Below are 23,440 nucleotides of genomic sequence, written 5' to 3'. Positions count from 1 at the left end.
ACCATATTTAAGTATTTTTATTCTTCTTTCAAATTCAGTCGGATAGAAGAAAAATGACTTCTCAAGAGGATGGCGTTACGCCCCATGCAAGAGCATGCTAATAGGTTATCGAACGCACAGTCCGGGCGATATATTATCATAGAATGTCCGAAGCTAAGCAATAGTTAGCTTTATCGGAAAAATTAAAAAAATGGAGCATGGCAACACTCTTGCTTCAGGCATAAATGGGAATTTTATTTACTAATTGTAAGTGAGGTATTAAAGTGTTGTGTAGCCTACAAAAGTTTCAATTGAAATTGACGCGGGTATTTTGAATTTTATATCAACAAATTAATAATATAATAAATAGGATTTTTTATATTTCCTTTTGGATTTGAGTTTTCCTTCTTTTTTCTTTCTTGTGTACACAATATGGGTATTCGGTAGACTTTAAAATTGAGCCAAATGCAATTAATGCTTGATATAATTAGTACCTTAATTTTATGGAAACTATTTTAAAAATGAAAATCAGGTTCATAGCTCACATAAATTGTTACACATATTTTATCAATGAAGATAGTCCTTTTTTAAAAAAAAAAATCATTTTTGTTACGCATTTGACTTATTGTGGAGTTTACATTATGGAATGGCTAGTTGGTCATAGCTAGGGTTCATACGTTTGAGTCTCCCTTATAAAATACATAGGTTAGATTCATAGAGTAGCTGACCCATTTCAAATTTACCAAATAAATTTGGCATGCTCCTCATACTGTTTGATTATTTCATGAATGTTAGTGCTGCCCTTTATTTTATTTATTTATTCTTTGTTTGGTTTACCAGATTTAAAAAGTAAATATAATATTTTTTTGTACTTAAACTACTGCTAATAGCTTAATAATTGAGTGTATATGTTAGTAAGTATTATCAACTCTGGACACTATTTTTCTGTAATATCACGAGACCAACACTGTTGTAATGGCTGTTTTTAATTGTTCTGTTACTAAGTTAAAACATTACCAGAAGTTCCCTGTGATTGTGATGTGGCTGTGTCATGGTTACACACTTAGGATTTTTGATGTTGATGACGATGTTAGATTCATTCCTCAGATATCCAGAGGGGAAGATGCTACTTTTGCATCAAAGATTAATTTATCTGCAACAGTACTTACTGTACTCTACATGGTCTGTAAAGCTAATGTGTATTGATTTCCTATTTTGGATTCTTATGGCTAAGAAAGGACTTCTGCACGGACTGAATGCAGAGTTCCAAACTCATGTAATAATCTGCAAAATTTGCAGTATCAACAGATGATTTAAGTCTTTACTCTTTTTGGCCTACTGTCCACCACTTCACTTTCATGGCATGTCAACATAACTTACTATATTAAGAATTGGAATGTGTTCTTGAACGGTTACTTGCACCATCAATTTCAATCAGAGAATTTGATGTTCACAAAAAGAAACAAAAAGAAGAAAGAATTCAAGAGATTTTCAATTTGAAAGTTTCAATTCCCAATGTAATTAGGGCTCTTTTTATAGTATCATAAATTATATATTAGTAACGTATAACATATATTTATATAAGAGGATTTTACGTATTAAAACTAAAATAGCTATTAATAATGTCGCAATTTCATAAAGATACCTTTACTTATATTCCAATACTATTTTGATTTTGAATAAAGAAATCTCAGTACCAAAAAAAGGAAAAGAATATATGCTAAAAAAGCCTGAAAAATACGAAATTTTTGTTGAGAAATTTCAAAAAACCATTGGTAACTTTAGCCAGTGGCTGCTATTCTACTTTTTTTTCTTTTTTAAAAAAAAAAAAAAGAAAGGAAAAAGAAATACTGATGGCTGATAATATGCAAGTTTGCTGAATCTTTCGATCAAATCCTACTAGTTTACTAGCCCATAAAAGGCTCCTCTATAAGTGGAGATATGCTAAAGTTACAGCTAAGCTAAAAGTTTTCATTTCGTTTTCATCTAAAAGAAAAAAGGGTTGCTTGCTCATATTCTTTGTTATTTTCCATTGGTGACTATCTTTTTATATTCGATATTCCATGCCTTGAAAAATTTCAGAAAACATGAGTAAAGAACTTTTATGTAGATGTCATATCAGAGAGTAATTTTAGATAGAGCTGTTGATGCTCTCCTTCTGCTTTGGAGCGCCAGAGAGCTGTATGACTTTGAGCATCATCCTCTTAGTTATACGCTGCAAAAGTTGTCCTTCTTCAGCTAAAGAATGTAGGTCCTCACTCCTCGGCAGCAGGATCACCCATTACTGCTTTTTCTCCCACCCCCACCCGACCTAAATCTGTTAATCCAGTATCAATCAGTTAAAAGTTGTGACAGAAAAGCGAAATGGCTCGTTTGTTGTGTTCAAACTCGCAAACACAACGGTCATCAGCTAGTATGGCCATGGATGCCATCAGAAATAAGACTCCTCAAGGTAAGAAGTTATTCATTCTGTTTTGAGTTCACTCTTTCATTGTTCCCTTCTGATGGTTAAATATGCCAACTTCTCCAGGTGGGTGAGGTCGGATGGTAGATTCCTTCTGCCACGAATGACCAGTTCACTCAGAGAGTGCGAGGCAAGATAAATCTCATTGCCATATTTACTGGACATACCAATGGAAACAAGGATTGTATTTATTTTGAAGTAGGTATGGTTAGAGTTGTTTAGGCAACTAAATCTTTATAAGGTTCATCTGCCCACAAAAATTATTTAATTGGTGTCGAGCACCAGCCGCATGCATGGAAGGGAAGTAATTTCAGGCAAGAGGTAGGTTCCTCGAGCAGACAGAAGTTATAGGAAAACATAAGAGGAGTTCCTAGCTAGCTTTAGCGGAAACTATATTTCCTAACTCTAGCAACTTGCTTGAAGCTTAAGCTTATTCAACACATTAGATGCCAAAACATGAGGGAATTCAAACAGAATTTATATTGTGAGTGATGATAGTAGGAGGAGAAAGAAATTTTTTAACAGAATTATGGCCAAATAGAGGTAATTCAAGGAGCACTTATAAAATGGTGTACAAAAGCTAAAAAAAATATGATACATTTTGAGGATTGCAACATTGCTTACATCCTTGAATAACCCCTATGGTCTTCATATTCCTCCATGAACTCATCATTGAACTTCTTGAAACTGGCCATGATTGCTGGCATGTCTTCTTCAGCTGGTAAAATAGTTGTTCTCAAGTGAAACACCCTACAAGGAAGAGCTATCCCATTAGACATTGACATTTTACAACTACTTAAGATTGAGAATCTCCTGACAAATCACAAACACTCATAAACATAGAAAGGGTGAGAATTGAGAAAGATAGGGACAAAGAGAACATGGGGGAACAATTTAAAACCAAAATAAGCTAATAAGAAATACCCTTCTTTCTGTCCAAATCCTGAACCAGGAACTGTGGAAATGCCAGTGGCTTCCAAAAGCTTCAGACAGTAGAAAACATCAGGAACTTTTCCAGCCCTTTTGGCAGCCTCTATTGCTTTGGGTGGCAACCGTATTTGAGGAAATGAATACATGGCACCTACAACCAGTTCCACAGTATTCATATAACCACAAACAAATTATAATGGAAGGAAATCAGGAAATTCAAGAAAACCAATATCTTTAAGGAAATAACTCATTTACCTTCTGTGAAGTTGCAAACCACATTTCTGCAGCTGTTGAATCCATCAGTCATGATTCTTGCTCTTCTTCTCAGCGATTCAAGGATTCCTTTGCTGTATGTTTTGATATCCATAGAACAGAGTTATTCACTGCTCAACATGGTCATTTAAGGACTAATAGGCAAGAACATCCCAGAAGTCGAACATCTTAACTTATTAATTTATTTACTTACTTTATCTAAATGATGTGCATGCAATGAAAATACTGATAATAACAATTAAAAAGATGTTCTATTGGTATGTCATTCATCATAAGCTTCTATGAGAAGATCACGACAGCCATGTCGATTTTGGCAGCAGAGGTTCAAATTTTTAACATGATTCCTGAAGAACTAAATTTTAGCAGGCATACCTTTCCCTAACATACTGCTCATACGAAATGTCACCAGGTTTAAGAGGGTTGACCATCAGCCCCATCTGTAAACACAGAATTTTATTTTGCCCAGATAGTTAGAACAGAGAACTGAAGTACCCAGTTCGTCAAAAGGACTGCAGCATAGGAAATTCAGTTCCAACTTACAAATATCTGTGCAGGCACATTTGGACTGAGTGATACGGATGCAACCTTATAAATCTCATCAACTGTCTGCAGGATCAATTCATGATATAGGAAAATGAATACAAGTGTCTGTAGTTCAAATATTATTTGAGTCGAAGGACCCTAGTGATGTCTAAATAATTCCGCGATACATGGAATTAATTCAGTTGTGTTTATTAATCTGAAATGTTTGAAGGATTCCTATTGAATGCATTTTTTAACTCTTTTTTTTTCCATTCCATGTCTACAAGAAATACTGGCTCTCTACTAGAGGAGAGCATGAAAATCTATTCAGAAAACTAACCTTAGCAGGAATGTTGGTCATCTCAAAATATCCCCCCCGCTGACCACATTCACCCCAGTATCCTTTGGAGACAGTGTGGAAAGAAACAAGTTGGACTTCCTTGCTTATTGGTGGCCCCATATCCAGCAAAACCTGCATACAACATGAGGAAAATATGGCATCAGTGCCAGTTGAAACCTTTGGCAACAAATAGTTCTATCTAGCAATACAAGAACAATTACCTTTCTAGAGCTAATAAACGGCCGCTCATCCTGGTATATGTTCTGCTGATAAACTTCATCTCCAAGAAGAACCAAGTCTTCATGGTAACAGAAGCGCAATATTTCCCTTAAATTATCTTCACTAAGACACTGGCCAGTGGGATTTCCTGGATTAATAATCACCATTGCTCTTACCTGATCAGATTCCAATATATATATTAGAGTTAGTAGGCAAAACCAAAACTTACACATTGATTCAGCAGTACAACTGGTAAACCCAACGAGCATGCGATGATATCAAGTGGTAAAAGCAATAAAAGAATCATAACATGATACATGAATTTTAGTGAGGTGATTTTTCAATAAACAGAGCAAGATAACACCAAGCTAGAATCCAAAGAGCTAGAAAAGAAGCAACACATCCTCATCCATCCACAGATCCAGTTTTCAAGTTTCAGCCTTAGTATGGTATTGAAATAGATTTCTCGTAATATTTTATACAAGGAAAAGTCAAAGCATACTAACAGTTATTCCTTTAGCACGAGCTTGGGAAACTGCTTGTCGCAGATCATTAACATCAAGACCCCAATTTGCAGTCTCTTCTAGGAAATATGGTACAAGGGAACCACCAAACAGAGATATTGCAGCAGAGTAAAGCGGATACTGTGGGACTGGAACCAATACCTGCCAAGTACACATACTTTGTAATCACACTCACACATCTTGACATGGTGTTGAGATCAAGAAAGACCTCTAGCATAGGATGAAAGATAACACATGTTCTATTGAAGATGATATATTTTCCATTGTAAGAAAAGTCTATTACCCCATCACCTTCACCTCGAATTATTGAGTTCAAGATCTGCATCACACCTTTGCTGGCACCATCGGTTAGAAATATGAGCTCTGGATCACTGTCAATGAAGCAAGGATCAATCGACCTCTTTAGCTGACAATGTAGAGGCCAAAAGAGAAAAAAAAAAAAAGTTCGAGGAAAAAAAGAAGAGTGATATCTAGCACAATCACCTTGGATATCCATCACGCCTTTCAATAAATTCGGCAACCTCCTTCCTAATTCCTGGGAGACCTCGGGAGTCACTGTAAGCACCTAAACAGATGATAAAAAGTAGCAGTTAATATTTGTTAGGGCTTCATCATGGTGGAATTGCATTTCAATTAGATGGAGTTTATGCAGTACTATGTGTAAAGCCATGAAATGGTTTAGAGTATTTGCAAGCTTTGTATTGAATTAATATTGCTCTGTGACTGATAAAGATCCAAATTCAAGACTGGAAGAAGGCCATTTAGGGTGCGCAACAAACAAAAACCAATTAAAGAGAACCTTAATTTTCACTACTCTACACAAAATATGGCGCTTAATAAATTGAGATGACTGAACAGGCCAGACTATATCTGCAAAGCATCGTTATTTGTTATTGTATGGTCCAATTTTCCAATGAATAGATGATTTAATAACCATGCATCTACACATACACATGATTCACTGCAACTATGGACAGTGCAATTCTCCATTTTTGATCCTTTTCCTATAATGTACAGGCAAAAGACAGGCCAAAATGATACCTAGACCACCAGAAGTCAATGAAAGATAATGTTTGGCCCTTGCAATTGCATCTGCGGGGAATAGCAGTCCTACATTAGGATCATCTAGTAGAAATGGAGCTTGGCAGAGAGCAACCACCTACAATAGAATTATAGAACATTCCTTAGTTCAACTTACACAACATAGACAACAATGTATAGAAATGTGTGCAGTAATCAAGGACAAGGCAATTGCACCTGGCGAGGAAAACTTAGCGGCTTCTGTCCTAGAGCATGCGGATTGCCAACATTTGTGAAAATAATCTGTACATATAAAGTTATACTGGTCAGACTCTGAGAGCTGCACAGGAATTGGACATGATAAGACACGATCAAATTATTCATCTAACTAATCACCTTTTTGTATGCAATAGTATGAATCCCCTATACTGAAAGTGTTAGATTCATATGAAAACACAAAGTTCTGTTCAATAAATATTCCAGAAAAAATATGGATACAAAATAGGGTTGCACAAATGAAAATACACACACACACACATATATATATATATGGTGGCATCCGCCATTACTTGAAAAACTCCAGGAAGTCCAAATTGCAAACAATTATTAATATTTGACCGCAAGTTAATGAGTTTTACAGCAAATTCAAGAATAAAGAACAGAAAATCATGCTAAAGCACCCAGTGCTCCCAAGAGTTCAGCAGAAATTCCACATATTACAGTTAGTTACAAGGAAATATAAATTTAAAATAAGGCAAAAAACAGGTAAAGGAAAAGACAAAAACAGTTTCCTACAGGAAACTCAAGAATATCACATATGTATACCTTCTTCCCTTCCTTCTGAAGCTCAGAAGCTCGAAGATACAACTCTCCTCTGACAGCATACTGCACCTTCTTCACGTTTTCATTCAGTGATTCATAGTCTAACGCCTTTGGTGCCATGACGTATGATTACTGTATCTTTCTTAATGATAAAAACAGCAAACTCAGTTCCTAACCTGAAATTTTAATTGGAGCAGAAATTAGTAGGTGACCCAGTGCAGGAAAACTCCATATCTCGTCAATAACCCACTAATTTTCCTGATTTGCTCAAATTATAAGAACCGTAATTACAATAAACACATGTAAAATCATTGAAGGAAACAACAGTTTTCAAGACTACAGCATTTCAAGAATCAGACAGAATAACCGACAAACAAATCAAGAAAAAGAAAAGAGGAAATAAAATAGACCAATAATGAATGATCTTTACACATTATATACCAAAAAATTTAAAATTTAAAATCAAACCTCTAATCATACAAAAATCCTACACCAAAAGAAGATTTTCAAGAGACGAAGAAGGCGACCATTACCACACATTCCACTGTTGCAAATAATAAAAAAAAAAAAAAGAATCTAATAACTGACAAGAATGACATCAATGAACTAATTAAAAAAAAAGAGCAAGTGGGTCGGTACCTGTTTCTATGCAGGTATCTGTTTCTATGTCCCGTGAATTACTAACTAACCCACGAATGAGAGAATGGTGCAAGTGTAATATAGTGCAGTGTTGTTGTGTGTGTTTAGTGTTTTGTGTCAGTAAATAAATGTTGGTTTTGATGGGGATATAATTTAGAACACATTGGCAACACCAGAGCCACTGAAAAATTGGCAGATTGGATTATTTCAAAGAATTGATTTGATTTTTTCTTTTTTTAAGACAAAAGGATAAAGTTGGCGATACAGTAGGTGTGGTGCAGCTTCAAACTTCGAGTTCTTGGTCTATAATTCAAGAGATTTTTTTTCTTATTAGAAATGTCACTCTGAGAAGGACTGAACGGTAGTGGTTTATATTTGTTTGTTTGTATTCTCTATGACTAAGATGCATGTATAACCTATGTGCTTTTTATATGAATTGGTGCATTAAGGTAGATAGATTAATTAATGTTCCTTGGCTACAAAGATAAAATGGAATCCATTTTTCCAAATTCTTCTTGGATAACCAAATGAGTTGGATGGATTGGACATACACATATGACAATAAATGTATTACTATTTCATTAACAAAATAATTATCATAATAATGGTTTAGTAACTAAATATGTATTTTTTTTTTCATTTATTAAAAGATTAATGAGAAGAGAGATGCACAATGGATATTAAGAAGAGAATTTACAGAAAGAAATCTGCTTAGAATATAAATTTCATAAATTATTTTTGCTGCTAATAGCATAAAATTACATGTTAACTTTATTAATAAAATAATTAAATTTAAATCTCCTTTTAAATTAAGAAAAACAATATTATAATGAATAAAGTGCACCAATAAAGTATAATATTCTTTGGTTAAAGAGAGAGAGAGAGATATCATAATTTGTTAGTACTTTTCAAATCTGTTTTGGATGATGAAATGAGTGGGATGGAGTGGATACACACATATGGTAATAATGTATTAGTATTATGTTAGGAAGATAATTATAGAATTGGAAACCTAAGCAGTCAAATGCATTTATATAATGTTCTTTGATTAAAGGGAAAGATAAAGTGGGACTTCAAATCTTATTGGATGATCAATTAGTTGAATGGATTGTACATACACATATGCTATTATTACTATAATATAAATCTGCTTCATTCATCTATAATAAATAAATAATCATAAAATATAAATAAGTCTGTTTGAGTAATATTTTAACTACGGGATTCTTTGTTTGATTGTGTGTATGTCCAGACTCAGACTGGTTCTTTTTCCTTCAGAAGTTGTCGAGGCTCTCTGTCTCAAAGAAGTACTCAGTTGGATCGAGAATGTAGGTTTTGAAAATGTTTGGGTAGAGTCGAAGCGTTTCATACGCAAGTCCCTGATCTTTCTGAGTGAGACAGTATTTTACAATCTCTATTTAGTGAAGCCAATGTCGTGGCTGTTTGCTTTTCTAGGAGACAAGCCAATGAAATTGCTAATGCTTTAGCAAGAGCAGCTCATGTTAATGCTCCTCCTTATGGCAAGGTGCATCTGCGTTTGTGCGTGCTTCCTTGCATGATGTTGTAGTCTCCTCTTGATTAATGCATTGCTTGATTCAAGAAAAAGAACTCTATAACTCAATCCATCCATATTTTGCCAATATCAGTAATTCCTGAAAAAAGAACCCTCTAACTTTGCCTTCTATATTTGACAACGTTTTTTTCTTATAATGGGTTACAATATAATTTGAAAATGCTATATCTTATAATTTTTTTCTCTCTAACATATAGGTAGATAGGTTGCAATTGTTATATCATGAATCCAAGTCTATCTACCGTTACGAACCCGGATCCATTCATCCGTGCAGGCCGCGCTTAAAAGAACACAATTGTTATAACATGGACCCTAGTCCATCATTCTATATGGATCAAAGTCGATCAATATGTGTAGTAGGAAGAAAGAGTAAAATATGCCTTGATTTTATGTGAAATTTTGTAAACTATTCTCAATTTCTTTTCAAATTGTACAACATAGGCTTTTGTTCATTTTCTTTACTTATTGTTCTTTTACATTATTATGTACTATGTTTTTTAATTTTTTTAGATTATAATAAAACAAATTTATAAAAATTAACATTATATTAAAACTATTAAACTTTTTTATTTTGACATGTATGTTTATTTTTATACATGAAATTTTTATCTTTTAAAATTGTAATAAATAAATTTAAAATTAATATTATATCAAAAATAATATTTTAAATATATCTTTTTGTATAATTATCATATAAGATGAGAAAACTTTGTTTGTTTATTAATTAATATGTTAATTATAATTATATAAACAAGTATTAAAGATATAATTAATCTTTTTTAGAATTAAGAATATTATTTAATTAACAAAGTAACATATTAATTACTGTATTAATGTAATATTCAAATGAAAAGTAAAAACTCAAAAAAATATAAAAAGTTACATATCAATAATACTGTATATATATATATATATATACCTAGAAGTAGTCAAGCCTTGAACCACAATCTTGCATAGCTTATATGACTAAATGTCAAGCAGGACAGTGAAAGGAATTCTGAATTTGGATGCTGAGATTAACTCTTGCGTTTGGGAACCTGGAAATAGCAGAGTCGAGCTGCTAATACAGTTGAGCATGCGTTTGGAGGATATTATTTTATCAAAAAATTGAAAACGTCAACAAAGGAGGCAATAATAAATTCCTGATTTCTTTCCCTCTAAAGCAACTTTCGTGTATTATTGTATCAAAAAATTGAAAATGTCAACAAAGGAACGTACGAAAATTAATGCAAAATATAGATGTAGCTGTAAGATTAATAAGAGACATTTCCTTTTGCTTTATACAATATTGTAACAATGTCCCAGTGATAATATGATACAAGAACATACAAATAATAGAATGAACACACTACAACCAACAATCACTATATGGTGTCTGTTTAGTATGATTCATCTTTGCAGAATGAGAGCAGCTCCTACCAACCCCAACCATAAAGTTAAAGCTACCCAGAAAGCTGTGTTTTTCTCCAGTCCAACAGGAGGTCGCCACATCAATAAGTCCGCTAAATAATCTCTCGATGATGGAAGCTGATTGGTTGTTGATCCGCTTAACCTTTGATCCTTGTCCTTGTACTTGTCAGTCCATGTTGCTGCATAGCTGCATATACCCAAGTTGTCATTTCCAAATGACATCGATATCAGATAGAGATGAGTAGTGGTCGGTTGAGGATTCCTTTCCCGAGACATGAGATACAAAAATAAAAGAGAGTAATGATAGACAAAGCTTGAAATGAAGGTAGGCGATATGAAGGAAATTAGCAGGTCTAAGAATCGTTCATGGTTGTTAAGAATAAATGGATGAGCCATTTGCTAGCACCTTTAAGGCTGGAAACAAGAGGATGTGATCTAAACACGTTTATTCAATTGTAGCAGATTAATGAAACAATGAATTCAGAATATAATGATACATGAATCAGCCAAGAACTCTGACAAAAATGCATTCAGTAGGATTTTTTCAAAACGTCATTAGGCATATCATCAATTCCCTTGTCTGGATAAATCCTAACATTGTATATACCAATCAATTCCAAAAACAGGGTATTGCTAAATGGTAGGCAAATGAATGGATAGCCACTGAATAGTAAAAGTGTAATCCCCGGTGAACTATGGGCCTATAGCTATGGACACGAAGACATGGCATGGCCTAGAATCTAAGCCATCACTCAGAGAGTACATAAAGAACAATTAAAAGAAAAAGATGAAAGTCAACTTATTAGATAATAGCAAGATTCACTAAGAGAGAACTGATTTTGTTCTAGTCAACCAAGTGAGGAGAAACTCTTAGTAGATTTAGTCTATGGAAGACGTGATTAATTGAGTTTACTTATGAATTTCTCCCAAATGAGATGGCTTCGATCACTTGAAAGCCAAAGATATTAGCTAATGTTGAATACTTTAGGACCAAAATTTCTCAGCTAATGGTTGTTTGTCATTCTACTCATAGTTGTTTGCAAATGAAGATCACATCCACAAAGCTAGAAGCACACTGTTTGTTACATTCAATCATAGTTTGCTTTAGATGAGTAAATTAGGACCAAACTTTTACCTGTCATAAGCAGAACCAATCAATGGGATGGTAACCATCTCCTCCTGGGAAATCTTAAGCTTAGGAGCTTGCAAAATATAACGAAGATTAGCAGCTTGGCGTCGAATATTAATACTTGGGTGACTCATTTCCAATTGCCGGTAAAGAGCAATGCAATCTTTATGGCGGTTGTTAGCCTCATATGCCATAGCCAACCATATTTGAATCTAAACAAATAACACCACAAATTAAGGTAGCCCATCCCATTACATTAATTATAACCTACAAGTAAGAGATACCATACTAGTTATTAGAAATCCAACCTCACCACCAAACAGTGTAGACCTAGGAATGATAGTTAGAGCAGCTTCAAAAAACTCAATAGCTCGTGCATACATCCCCTTTCCATATGCCTTTTGCCCTAATTCAAACATCAACTGTGCTGTTTCTCTTCTCTCCGCTTGCTCTCTAGCCACCTGTATGCATGCAATCAAAATCCAGTCAAAAGAAATTCAAACAATAAAACCCACTTAATAATGAATAGTATTAAACAACCTTTTCGAGCTCTTTTCTCACTCTCATCCTTTTCTCTTCCTCAGTTTCTTCTCTATCTTCACTCTCACTTTCCTCAGCTTTACTTTGTAACTCTTCAGCTTTCTTCTCCAACTCTCTCATTTCTTCAATCTCTTCCACTTTCTTCCTCATTTCCTTTTCCCAATCCAGCGCTGGTTCTTCCTCTCCCTCACCATTACTTCCGTTCTCCTCATCGCTGTCGAAATCCACACCATTCATTTTTGAATTCGCTTTTCCTCTCGCCACTACTCTCTGTTTCCTACTCTCTTTGCCATCCGATTCGAAGCTTTTGCTCCCTAAAGAAACAGACGAGCATGTGTGATGATGATGATCTCTCTTTGGAAGGTTCAGAACAACGTCAACTGAAACCGGTCGCATCTTCTGCTCTAAAACTACTGCCCATGGTGAAATCACATCCAGTAATAACGCTAAATTTCCTCCAACGACGGCCATGGTTGCACTGCCGTTCCTTTAACGGACAAGAAGGCAGTGCTGGAGATATTTTAATGTTTGACCGCAAGTTAATGAGTTTTACAGAAAATTCAAAAATAAAGAGCAGAAAATCATGCTAAAATACCCAGTGCTCCCAAGAGCTCAGCAGAAATTCCACATATTACAGTTAGTTACAAGGAAACATAAATTCAAAATAAGGCAAAAAACAGGTATAGAAAAAATCAGTTTCCTACAAGAACCTCAAGAAGATCACATATGTATGCCTTCTTCCCTTCCTTCTTCACATTTTTACTCAATGATTCATAGTCTAATGCCTTTGGAGCAATGGTGTATAATTAAAACAGCAAACTCAGTTCCTAACCTGAAATTTCCATTGGAGTAGAAATTAGTAGGTGGCCCAGTACAGGAAAACTCCATATCTCGTCAATAACCCAATAATTCTCCTGATTTGCTCAAATTATAAGAACCATAATTACAATAAAAACATGTAAATCATTCAACGAAACAAAATAGAATGAGCAAGCATCAGTTTTCAAGAATGCAGCTTTTCAAGAAGCAGACAGAATAACCGACAAACAAATCAAGAAAAAGGAAAGAAGAAATAAAATGGACTTATAATCAATGATCTTTACACATTAGATATCAAAATAAATAAAAAAAGATTAAAAATTTAAATCAAACCTCTAATCATACAAAAATCCTACACTAAAAAGAAAAATTTCAGAAAACGAAGAGGCCGACCCTTACCACACACTCTATTGTTGCAAATAATCAAAAAGAATCTAATAACTGACAAGAATGACATCAATAAACTAATTAAAAATAAAGAATCTAATACCTGTTTCTGTGTAGGTATCTGTTTCTATGTCCCGTGAGTTACTAACTAACCCAGCAATGAGAGAATGGTGCAGGTGTAATTTAGTCTAGTGTTGTGTGCATTTGGCAACACCAGAGCCACTGAAAAATTGGCAGATTGGATTATTTGAAAGAATTAATTTGATTTTTTTCTTTTAAAGACAAAAGGATAAAGTTGGTGATACAGCGAGTGTGGTGCAGCTTCAAACTTCGAGTTCTTGGTCTATTATTCGAGGACCGAATGGTAGTGGTTTATGTTGTATTAAGCTCCTGAAGTTTTTAATTATATTCTATTAAGCTTTTTAATTTTATTTTATTTTAAAAGTTTTTATATTTTTAATTTTAATTTTTTATATATATTTTATGATATTTTTATTTATATATTAAACTCTTTAATTTTATTTTATTTTAAAAGTATTTTATATTTTTAATTTTAATTTTACTAAAAAATTTACATATATTCTATCAGACTTTTACTTACTCTATTAAACTTTTATATTTATATTTTTATTTTATTTAAAATTATTATATTTTTAATAAAATAAAATTGAAGAGTTGAAAGATTTAAAAATATATTTTGCCCTTGTTTGTTGGTATTCTCTATCTCTCTGATTTAGATGCATTTATATGATTTTGCATTAAGGTTAATTAATTAATGTTGTTTAGCTAGACATATAAAATGGAATCCATATTTTAAGATCTTCTTGGATAATCAAGTGAATCGGATGGATTGGACATACACATATGACAATAATATATTACTATTTCATTAAAAATAATTATGTATTTTCTAATTTATCAAAGGATTAATGAGAAGGTGCACAATAAATATTACAAAGAGAATTTGCATCCAAAATATGCTAATAATATAAATTCTTTTTATAATATTTTTGTTGCTAATAGTATAAGATTACATGTGAGTGATATAATTATTTGAATGTTTATTCATTAATAAAATAATACTATTTTTTTAATTGCATAAAGCTTAATGATTTATTAAATACACCAATGTATGTTAATATTCTTTGGTTAAAGATAAAAATAGGATCTAATTTTTCAAATCTCTTTTGGACGATAAAATGAGTTGGATGGAATGGATAATACACATATGCTAATGATGTATTAGTATCATGTTAGGAAGATAATTATCGAATTTAAAACATAAGTAGGCAAATGCATTTATTTAATATTCTTTTACTAAAGAGAAAGATAAAGTGGGACTTTGAAATCTTATTGGACGATCAATTAGTTGGATGGATTGGACATACACATATGCTAATAATATATTATTATTATTATTATTATTATTATTATCAACTTCATTCATCTATAACATAATACAGTAATATTTTAATAACAAATATAAAATCATAAAATATTAATAAGTCTATTTGATTAATATGTTAGTTATTATTACTTTCTTAAATATGGTAAAAATTTCAAAATTAAAATTCTATAGATAACATATTACAACAAATCCTAAAATTATTAACGAATCAAATATTTTTATTTAAATTATAATAAATTAATATTATTTAACACATATATTTGGTTTAAATTAAAGGCAATATCAAAAGCTTATTAATTAGTTATTAACTCTACAATTCCTCTATCTCGGTGGAGCATAGGATCACAGGTATGGAAATGATATTATGGAATTCTTTGGTCCATTTGTCAAAATATTAATTTTAAAAAATCAACTTCTTTTCACTTTTTTTTCCATTTTTTTACACATTTTCTTATTCTTAAAATTACAATTTTCATAATTTTTTAATTTTTAATTTTAATTCTTTTTTAAAATTTATGGAATCTCATTATTTTATTGATATATTCATATTCATTTAAAATAATATTTTAATATAATTACATAAATTGCATGCAAAAGTAATAGTTAAAATATTAAAGAACCTATAGTTTAAATCTTACAAAATTAAATTTTATAAATAAAAAATAAATATTTTTATACTTTCTATTATTGATGAATATATTATTTGTTTTATATAAAAGATATACCTTTTAAATTAGCTTATGTATATGTGATTTATATGAAATATGTGTATGAAATTTACTGTTAAATTAAACATGTTATTTTTTTTATTTGTTATTTGGTTTTTGATTCTATATTAAATTAGTATGTATAAATTTTTTTAATAGATATATTTTATAAAAATAAATATTTGTTATATTTTGATGAATTTGTTCCTAGTACATGATGAGCCTCTTAATTATAACTTATACTTAATAGATTTTTATTATATATTTGATGAACCTCAAATGATACATTGATCGAAGATGTTGATTATAACCTATGAATAGCGAATCTATAAAACTATGAAACTATGTTATATATTTGATTTAATACTTTAATGAACCTATTATTTGTAGATAATAAACATGTTCATTATAACCCATGAATACTAATTTATTTTTATGCACACATGACATATCATTACTTAAAACTTCTATATTCATTTGTTAGTGACATAAAATTCAATGTACTATAAAATATACCTATTTTGTTTTAAAAATAAAAATGTTATCAAAATTATGAATAACATGATGAATTTGTAGTTCATATACAATAAATCTCAATGTGCTACAAAATGGACCTATTTCATTTTAAAAATAAATATATTTTCAAAATTATAAATAAAATGATAAACCTATAGTTCATATGTAATGAATATTAATATGTTATAAATGAATCTATTTCATTTAAAAATAAAAAATAGTTATTAAAATATAAATAAAGTGATAAATTTATAGTTCATACATAATAAATTTCAATGTTCTATATAATGTACCTATTATTTTTTCGATAATGAAACTATTATTACATTTTTAATAAATATAATGATAAATATTATATTTAATCAATCTATAATCATATTTAAATAATTTTTTACAATTTCTAAATTTTCATCCATTCATTGCTCTATCAATCATTTCATTCACAAAATAATGAACTTAAAAAAAATAAATAAATAAATAAATAAATAATTTCAGCTCATCAAATATGAGTTTCAAAATTATATCTCATTCGTAGATAATTATATATAATAAAAAGAAAAAAAGAAAATCACACAATAAATAAGAAAAAGATAAAAAAATAGGAAGATAAAAAAAGAAAAAAAAAAAGAATTAAAGGTTGTAGAATCTAATTCGAAAGTCTAAAGAATGGAACCAAACAACTGCTTTTAATTCGCGATTCTATTTCAAATTGCCGCATATGAGATAGGGCGTTATATTGGAAATGAATCTCCCGCACGTCTCATTTGTTTTCCAACTTTCTTATTTAAACCAAACATCGACGTTTTCAATACCGAGTACATATTCTATAGTATATCTAGTCCAAAATATAATTTACCCCAGTAGCGCAATTTAACATATCATTACTCATCAGACTAACTACTTTTTTTTTTTCTTTTCAATTAAAAGGAATTGTGAACAATGTTGATGTCTTAAACTTAGTACTCGGAAGTGTACGAACCGAATAATAGTACATACAAGCTTACTATAAAGTCAATCTCACAAGGAACTGTAGAGCATGTACAATAAAAACTAACTATCACATCAAGAATTTTAAAAGATAAATTTAAACACTCTAAGCCAATATTTTGAGAATAGATTAATGTTTATAAATGAAATTAAATAAAGTAAATATACAAATGGAATGATTAATATAAACTATATGGTAGAATAGTATTTAGTCTAGCCAATATTTAGTAATCTCTTTATTTTCCTTTAAACTCACGTCTAATAAATAAAATGGTGATGTGCATTTTTTTTAAATCACTCAAACTAATGATGCCACCTAGGTTTCTTATACCAACATAGATTAAAGTAAAGATGGTGTTTCTAATACGTTTAACTTAAAGATTTTGATAACAAATATTATTATTAAATTGATATGATGGTCAACGAATAATAATAGATGAAACTAATAAAATTATGAAGGTAAAAAAATTATTCATTAAACTCATTAATAAATAAACTTCATACATAAATAAAAAAAAAAACTAAATTAAACACTTATGAAAATTAGCCTGATATATTTAATCAAACGGTCATTGTAATTAAATAAAAAGACATAAAAATAATATAAAAAATAAAGACTCCCTTAAAATCTAAATTTCTTTTAAGGTACAAAGATGATTGATCCTCACCCTTAACTTCTTGAAAAGCTTATTAGATTTCCAAAAGGTAATGCAAAAACTAACTAAAGTGTTTGTAGAAGGTGAATTATAGAGAATTTGCAGAAAGAAGAATCACAGATATGTGCAGATTCTCCTCTCTTTATTTAAGTGGTCTCACTGCTTGTAGAGATTTCTTTTTCATAATTATTTTTTAAGTACAACATTTCTATAGTTATTCTTTTAACTATTTTAAATAAAATAAACAACTTAAAAGTAGTTATCCATAATTATATAATAAATAATTAAATTTTTTGTGGGTTTTGTATTTTTTTGATAGATTTTTAAAATTAATGTCCATACGTCTTTATTTTAAGTTTCAATAGTGACAGTCTACTTTAAATACATTTATATATATTTAGCTCATATTTTTTCTTTTTGGCTATTAACACCTGAAATGAGACAATAAGACTAAAGTGAGGTAATAAACTAGTATTTTTTATATATTATGTATACAAAATATTTCAATAAATTATTAAAATACCTTATATATATATAATATGTATTTATCAAATGTGCATTTACGCATTGAGATATTCAATTATTTGGAGCTGGAATATTTCTATAGTGGTGGGGGCACCATGTGAGGATTACTCAATTTTTGGTAATTGATGAGCTAATTGTATTATCATATTATATTCGTGGCAGATTTAAGACTTTGATCAAAGGTACTCACATCAAAATTGGAAGAAAAATTCTCTCATTAGAGTGAGCCCGGTTTGGCATTAAAACGAAATTAACCGAATTTGGTTCGAAATTTATTAAAGTAATAACTGATAAAAAAAAAGTCATTCATTCAATAAATTTAAAAATCAATGGACTAATTATTGGATTTTGATCAACTAAAAAAATAAAAATCATTTAGTTAACCGACTGACTTTGGGTTAATAGATAATAAAAAAAAAAACTTTAAAAGATTTAAAATATAAGTTCATTAGTTTCTTTAGAAGGTATAAGTTCATTAATTAACGTAACCGATGGATTCCAAAATTAAAAATATCAAAATCAAAATCAAAATTAATAAATCTTTTAATTCTATTTCGATTGAATTGGTTGGTCTGATTTTTCTTTTAATTAATCTTGCACGTAGGTTATATACTTGTTCAAACGCATATTAAATTTATTAAAATCAGCAATTTATCTGGATAAATTGTATGGCCGTCATTATTATTATTTTAATTATAAATAATAATATAAATATAATTTTATAAATTAACTTTAATATAATTGTTCATAATATTTATAAAGATAATAACAAATCAAATATCTTAGATATAATTGTATAATGTCTGATTAAAAAAAATTGTATAATTAGAAAATTTATTAAGATATAACTTTTATAAATTAATTTATTAGTTAATATAATTTAAAAATATTATTAAAATATTATTTTTAGAATTAATAAAAAAAGCCAATAAATTAATAAAAATTTAAAATTACATATAAATTTATATTTTATATCAAAAATAAATAAATAAATAAATATAATATTAATATAAAAACTCGTATAATATGTTAGATAATAAAATATATTAAAAATTTTATGTCTCAAAATTTATTGTATACAATATAGATATAGAAATATAGACTAAAACCAATTTTATTCACCATCGTGGCTATAAATTCAAAATTTAAAGGAATCGTTGTGCGGACTCACAAAGGGCTAAAAGAAATTTCATTTTCGATGTACAAACGTAATAAACCGATTCACAAATACAGTATAAGAGACTTATTATATAGATATAATGGACAAGTCATAATCACAACCAAACCATCACTTCCATAATAGAAAAACAAAAAGATGTTTTGATTTCGTAACACTCTAAACAAAAGAGACAACCTTTAATTCATTAAGATATAATCACTAACTTTAGCAATGAAACTCAAATTAATTTATTATTAAGTGATTAGAAGATAAATTATCCCAAGTATTACTTACATTATTAAGTATTTGGCTTTAATTCTTAGAACCACCTTATGACTATTTTAATATATTACTTTGATTTTATGACATTATATTAATATATTATTTTTCATATTAAAATTGATTTAATATTAAAAACATAATTAAATACAATTATTATTGAGTTAAAATTCTATTACACTTCTACTTTCATTTTTATATAAATGTTATATATTGATTCGGGGCTCTTTTGCTGTAACACATAAAACGTGCTTTTATGTACCAGCTCTATCTGCAGCCCCAGACGGTAGTCGTTTCCGATTCTCCGGACACACTAACGAAAATCCGCACGTATAGCTAACTCCGCCACAAATGACGGCCACCTCGCCACTCAGAAACCCTTTAAACACCATCACAACCACCACCAAAGCAAGCTCCGCCGCCAAAAGTCCAAAACTTTCATGTTTTCTTCAAGTCAACAGACCATCAAAATCCAAAATTCTGACGGTTAAGTGCGATAATAATCATCCTCAAAATTTAAGCTTAAAATTTCTATCGGGAACTGATCACATTATACAAAGTTCCTCTCTTTCACTTTCAAAATCAGTTTCAATGGCTGCCGCGTCAGCACAAGAATCAGCTTCAAAAACCATGAAAAGAGTCTGCCTTTTTTACTGTGACGAGACGAAAGCTTTAGCTGAGCGTGTCGCCGCCGAGTCAGACGCCATTGAGCTCCGGGCAATCACTTGGAGGTGATGTAAAAGTTGCAACCTTTATAAAAAGCTTATTTGTGAATATTATTAAATTTGAATAGTTGGTTTAGTATTGAATTGGACTGAAATTTGTAGGAAATTTGAGGACGGGTTCCCCAATTTATTTATACCAAATGCGCAAGCTATTCGAGGGCAGCATGTAGCTTTTCTCGCATCATTTAGTTCACCACAAGTGATTTTTGAGCAACTTTCTATAATTTATGCATTGCCCAAATTGTTTATCTCTTCTTTCACTTTGGTCCTTCCTTTCTTTCCTACTGGTACCTCTGAGCGTATGGAGGATGAAGGAGATGTTGCTACTGCGTTTACTCTTGCTAGGATTTTATCTAACATACCCACTTCAAGAGGAGGCCCTACTAGCTTAGTCATTTTCGATATTCATGCTTTGCAGGTTTAACCCAATATTCTTGTTTAACTTTGTGTTTTCTTTTCCTTTGATAATTTTGTAACATTGTGTTCTTTAGTTAATTAATTTTCTTTTCTTTCTTGGCTTATATTTTAGGAGAGATTCTACTTTGGCGATAATATTCTACCTTTCTTTGAGAGTGGAATACCTTTGCTTAAAAATCGGCTCCAGCAACTCCCTGATTCTGACAACGTAAGACTTTTGTTACGTTGGGCAATGTGAGATACTCTAGTTTTTAATCTGACTTATAAATGTAGGATTAAGGTGATTGTTCACGAATGAATTTGAAGATATGATGTAATCTAAAACTATATCTTTTATGTAAATTGTGCTTGAAACTGAAATTTATTGATGAGGTCGGTTACTGTTTTTCTTGCTCTGAGAGGTTTATTGTTTTCTTTAATTTTCAGATAGCAATAGCTTTTCCTGATGATGGTGCATGGAAACGGTTTCACAATCAGTTGCAGCATTTTCCCATGGTACTAACTAAAAGGTTAAATTATTTGTATAGTATGTACTAGGCTCATAATTGCATTTGTCATACATCTGATATCAGTACAAGTGTTTGTGTACATGCTTAATTCCGTCAATGCCCCAATCAAGAAGAATGGGCTTAGCTTATTTCACTACAACATCTTGATTGTAGTCATGTAAGGTTATTCAACATAGCATTCAAGGTAGTTTAGTTTGCCGAGATAGAATGCACAACACTTATTTTTTCTTTAGTCGAGGCTCTTCAGTTCTCATCCACACCAATTTATTAATTGGAAGCCACATTCTGTCTAAAAGTCGAGAAAATGCTGTCTCGCAAAAGGAAGATTACTCAAATTTATATCTCAATGATGCTTGCTAACTATCCTTATGTACTTCTCTCATTTTTAAGGTTACAAATCTAATCGACCTATATTTGTGCATGCAATTGATACATTGGAATAACTTAATGTCTGCATCCAAGTATCCAACTAGTTGCTGCTCCACTATATTATACTATTTTTCTCTTTTTCTGGTTCTACATCTTTCACCTGCATAACAGCTTGCTTTCATTGTGCATAATTTTTCACCATTTGATATTTTGACATGCAGATTGTTTGTGCTAAAGTTCGGGAAGGTAACCAAAGAATTGTGCGTATCAAGGAGGGGGACCCTCAAGGAAGACATGTTGTAATTGTTGATGATTTGGTTCAATCAGGTGGCACGCTTATTGAATGCCAGGTACGAGTTACCAGCTACTTATGCATGGTTTGGTTGTAGATTTTAATCAAGCTCTCAAAAACTAAATGACTGAAATAGAGATTAAATGGAAAATCAGTCTACTTACTCGTTTTGTCCTTATGTTATGTAGAAAGTTTTAGCTGACCATGGAGCAGCAAGAATAAGTGCCTATGTCACTCATGGAATTTTTCCTAATAGGTCATGGGAACGCTTTGAATTTGATAATGGAGGTAATACATGCATCTACTCAGTTATTATTCAATCTTTACTCTTCAGAGCCACTTTCCATTTTCTTGTTGGAAAGTTGCATATCATGGGTTATAAATACGAGCACCCAGATCATGAAGTAAGAAATTTCTGAAAGAATTTGTAAGCTTAGTGAAAAGATTGTTCAAGAAAATGCATATCGTTTTCCTTTTCAATGATACTGATGATATAACTGCATCTAGCTTCAAAGTTAAAAGCCCTTTAGCGAGTTTGTTTCTATTTTCCTTACTCCTCCTAAAGATGTTTCCTTTATTGGTTTCAAGTTTCGATCACTATCCAGTTCTTTCTTTTCTCTCTTTCTCTGTCCTTGAAGTTGCTGCTCTCTATACAGGCCATCCGGGGAATGGGTTGACCTACTTCTGGATTACAGATTCTTGCCCATCCACAGTGCGAGAGGTGATGAATAAACCACCGTTTGAAGTTCTTAGCCTTGCCAGTTCCATAGCAGCTGCACTTCAGATCTAATAGCATCTAATCATCTCCGACATAAATTACAAGCGGTGGAAATTGTTGATATTTGAGTTTTTTGGTTTTTGTTGTTATTTTGCCCTCAATCTCGTAGTTTTTTATTTTGATTGTAAGTAAACATCCATAAAAATTTGGCATTTGAAATTTCATGGCTGCAGAATGTAAATTCATTTGATCCTCGGTGAAATAAAAATGTTTTTGCCAGAGCATGGAAACGTCATACCTGGAAAAACTCTCATACTCTGAGTGAGTTGGCTTGACGGACTAATTTTCTGTTCATTAGGGATGAAATGCTAAACCTTTTAACAGCTTCATTATATAACAATAATGAAAGCAATAACTATTTTGGCCGATGATGGGGACACTTATTCTGCGCAGTTATATAATTACTATTAAGTCTGTTAATTTCTCACGCCGTCCTTCTGCTATAAGAATAACATATAACTGTTTTCTGAATTTCATCTTTACGCAAATTATACTGCAATGAATTTCAAAATTCCTGTTTAAG

At 31.0% G+C, this 23,440-nt stretch overlaps 3 protein-coding genes and 1 long non-coding RNA gene across 12 annotated transcripts; 2 read left to right on the top strand and 2 right to left on the bottom strand.

The window, feature by feature from the left end:
• The first annotated feature begins 1,536 nt into the window (after nucleotides 1-1,536).
• LOC112536277 lies at nucleotides 1,537-3,170 on the top strand. The gene is made up of 2 exons (XR_003080321.2): nucleotides 1,537-2,431; nucleotides 2,510-3,170. It is a non-coding gene; the product is annotated as an uncharacterized LOC112536277 (long non-coding RNA).
• LOC8273496 (glutamate--glyoxylate aminotransferase 2) lies at nucleotides 2,901-8,039 on the bottom strand. Of its 3 annotated transcripts, none has more exons than XM_048377178.1 (14): nucleotides 7,733-8,039; nucleotides 7,097-7,269; nucleotides 6,509-6,574; nucleotides 6,293-6,410; nucleotides 5,735-5,816; nucleotides 5,535-5,622; nucleotides 5,234-5,392; nucleotides 4,730-4,903; nucleotides 4,509-4,640; nucleotides 4,187-4,252; nucleotides 4,019-4,083; nucleotides 3,629-3,720; nucleotides 3,368-3,524; nucleotides 2,901-3,193 (listed from the first exon to the last, which is right to left on the bottom strand). In XM_048377178.1, the coding sequence occupies exons 2-14, from the start codon at nucleotides 7,211-7,213 to the stop codon at nucleotides 3,064-3,066; spliced, it is 1,446 nt and encodes a 481-aa protein (XP_048233135.1). In that variant the 5' UTR covers nucleotides 7,214-7,269; nucleotides 7,733-8,039; the 3' UTR covers nucleotides 2,901-3,063. The 3 variants fall into 3 exon arrangements, with proteins under 3 accessions (XP_048233135.1, XP_048233137.1, XP_048233136.1); XM_048377180.1 differs by lacking the exon at nucleotides 7,733-8,039 and adding an exon at nucleotides 7,627-7,645; XM_048377179.1 differs by lacking the exon at nucleotides 7,733-8,039 and adding an exon at nucleotides 7,562-7,580.
• A 2,514-nt stretch (nucleotides 8,040-10,553) lies between these two features.
• On the bottom strand, nucleotides 10,554-13,944 carry LOC8273495. Of its 7 annotated transcripts, none has more exons than XM_048377106.1 (6): nucleotides 13,694-13,944; nucleotides 13,089-13,298; nucleotides 12,385-12,894; nucleotides 12,153-12,305; nucleotides 11,851-12,056; nucleotides 10,554-10,977 (listed from the first exon to the last, which is right to left on the bottom strand). In XM_048377106.1, exons 3-6 carry the CDS (start codon nucleotides 12,853-12,855, stop codon nucleotides 10,695-10,697), a joined length of 1,113 nt encoding a protein of 370 aa, XP_048233063.1. In that variant the 5' UTR covers nucleotides 12,856-12,894; nucleotides 13,089-13,298; nucleotides 13,694-13,944; the 3' UTR covers nucleotides 10,554-10,694. The 7 variants fall into 7 exon arrangements, with proteins under 7 accessions (XP_048233063.1, XP_048233062.1, XP_048233064.1 ...); XM_048377105.1 differs by having other exon boundaries at nucleotides 13,095-13,298; XM_048377107.1 differs by having other exon boundaries at nucleotides 13,217-13,298.
• A 6,102-nt stretch (nucleotides 13,945-20,046) lies between these two features.
• Nucleotides 20,047-23,172, top strand: LOC8273494 (ribose-phosphate pyrophosphokinase 4). Its single transcript, XM_002527870.4, has 7 exons — nucleotides 20,047-20,558; nucleotides 20,655-20,970; nucleotides 21,082-21,177; nucleotides 21,396-21,464; nucleotides 22,069-22,197; nucleotides 22,328-22,427; nucleotides 22,796-23,172. Exons 1-7 carry the CDS (start codon nucleotides 20,179-20,181, stop codon nucleotides 22,927-22,929), a joined length of 1,224 nt encoding a protein of 407 aa, XP_002527916.1. The 5' UTR covers nucleotides 20,047-20,178; the 3' UTR covers nucleotides 22,930-23,172.
• Nucleotides 23,173-23,440: the final 268 nt, after the last annotated feature.

The sequence above is a fragment of the Ricinus communis genome, chromosome 7 (genome assembly GCF_019578655.1).
Source record: "Ricinus communis isolate WT05 ecotype wild-type chromosome 7, ASM1957865v1, whole genome shotgun sequence".
In the NCBI taxonomy this organism is placed as follows: Eukaryota; Viridiplantae; Streptophyta; class Magnoliopsida; order Malpighiales; family Euphorbiaceae; genus Ricinus; species Ricinus communis.
This window is presented reverse-complemented; position numbering and strand designations above follow the sequence as displayed.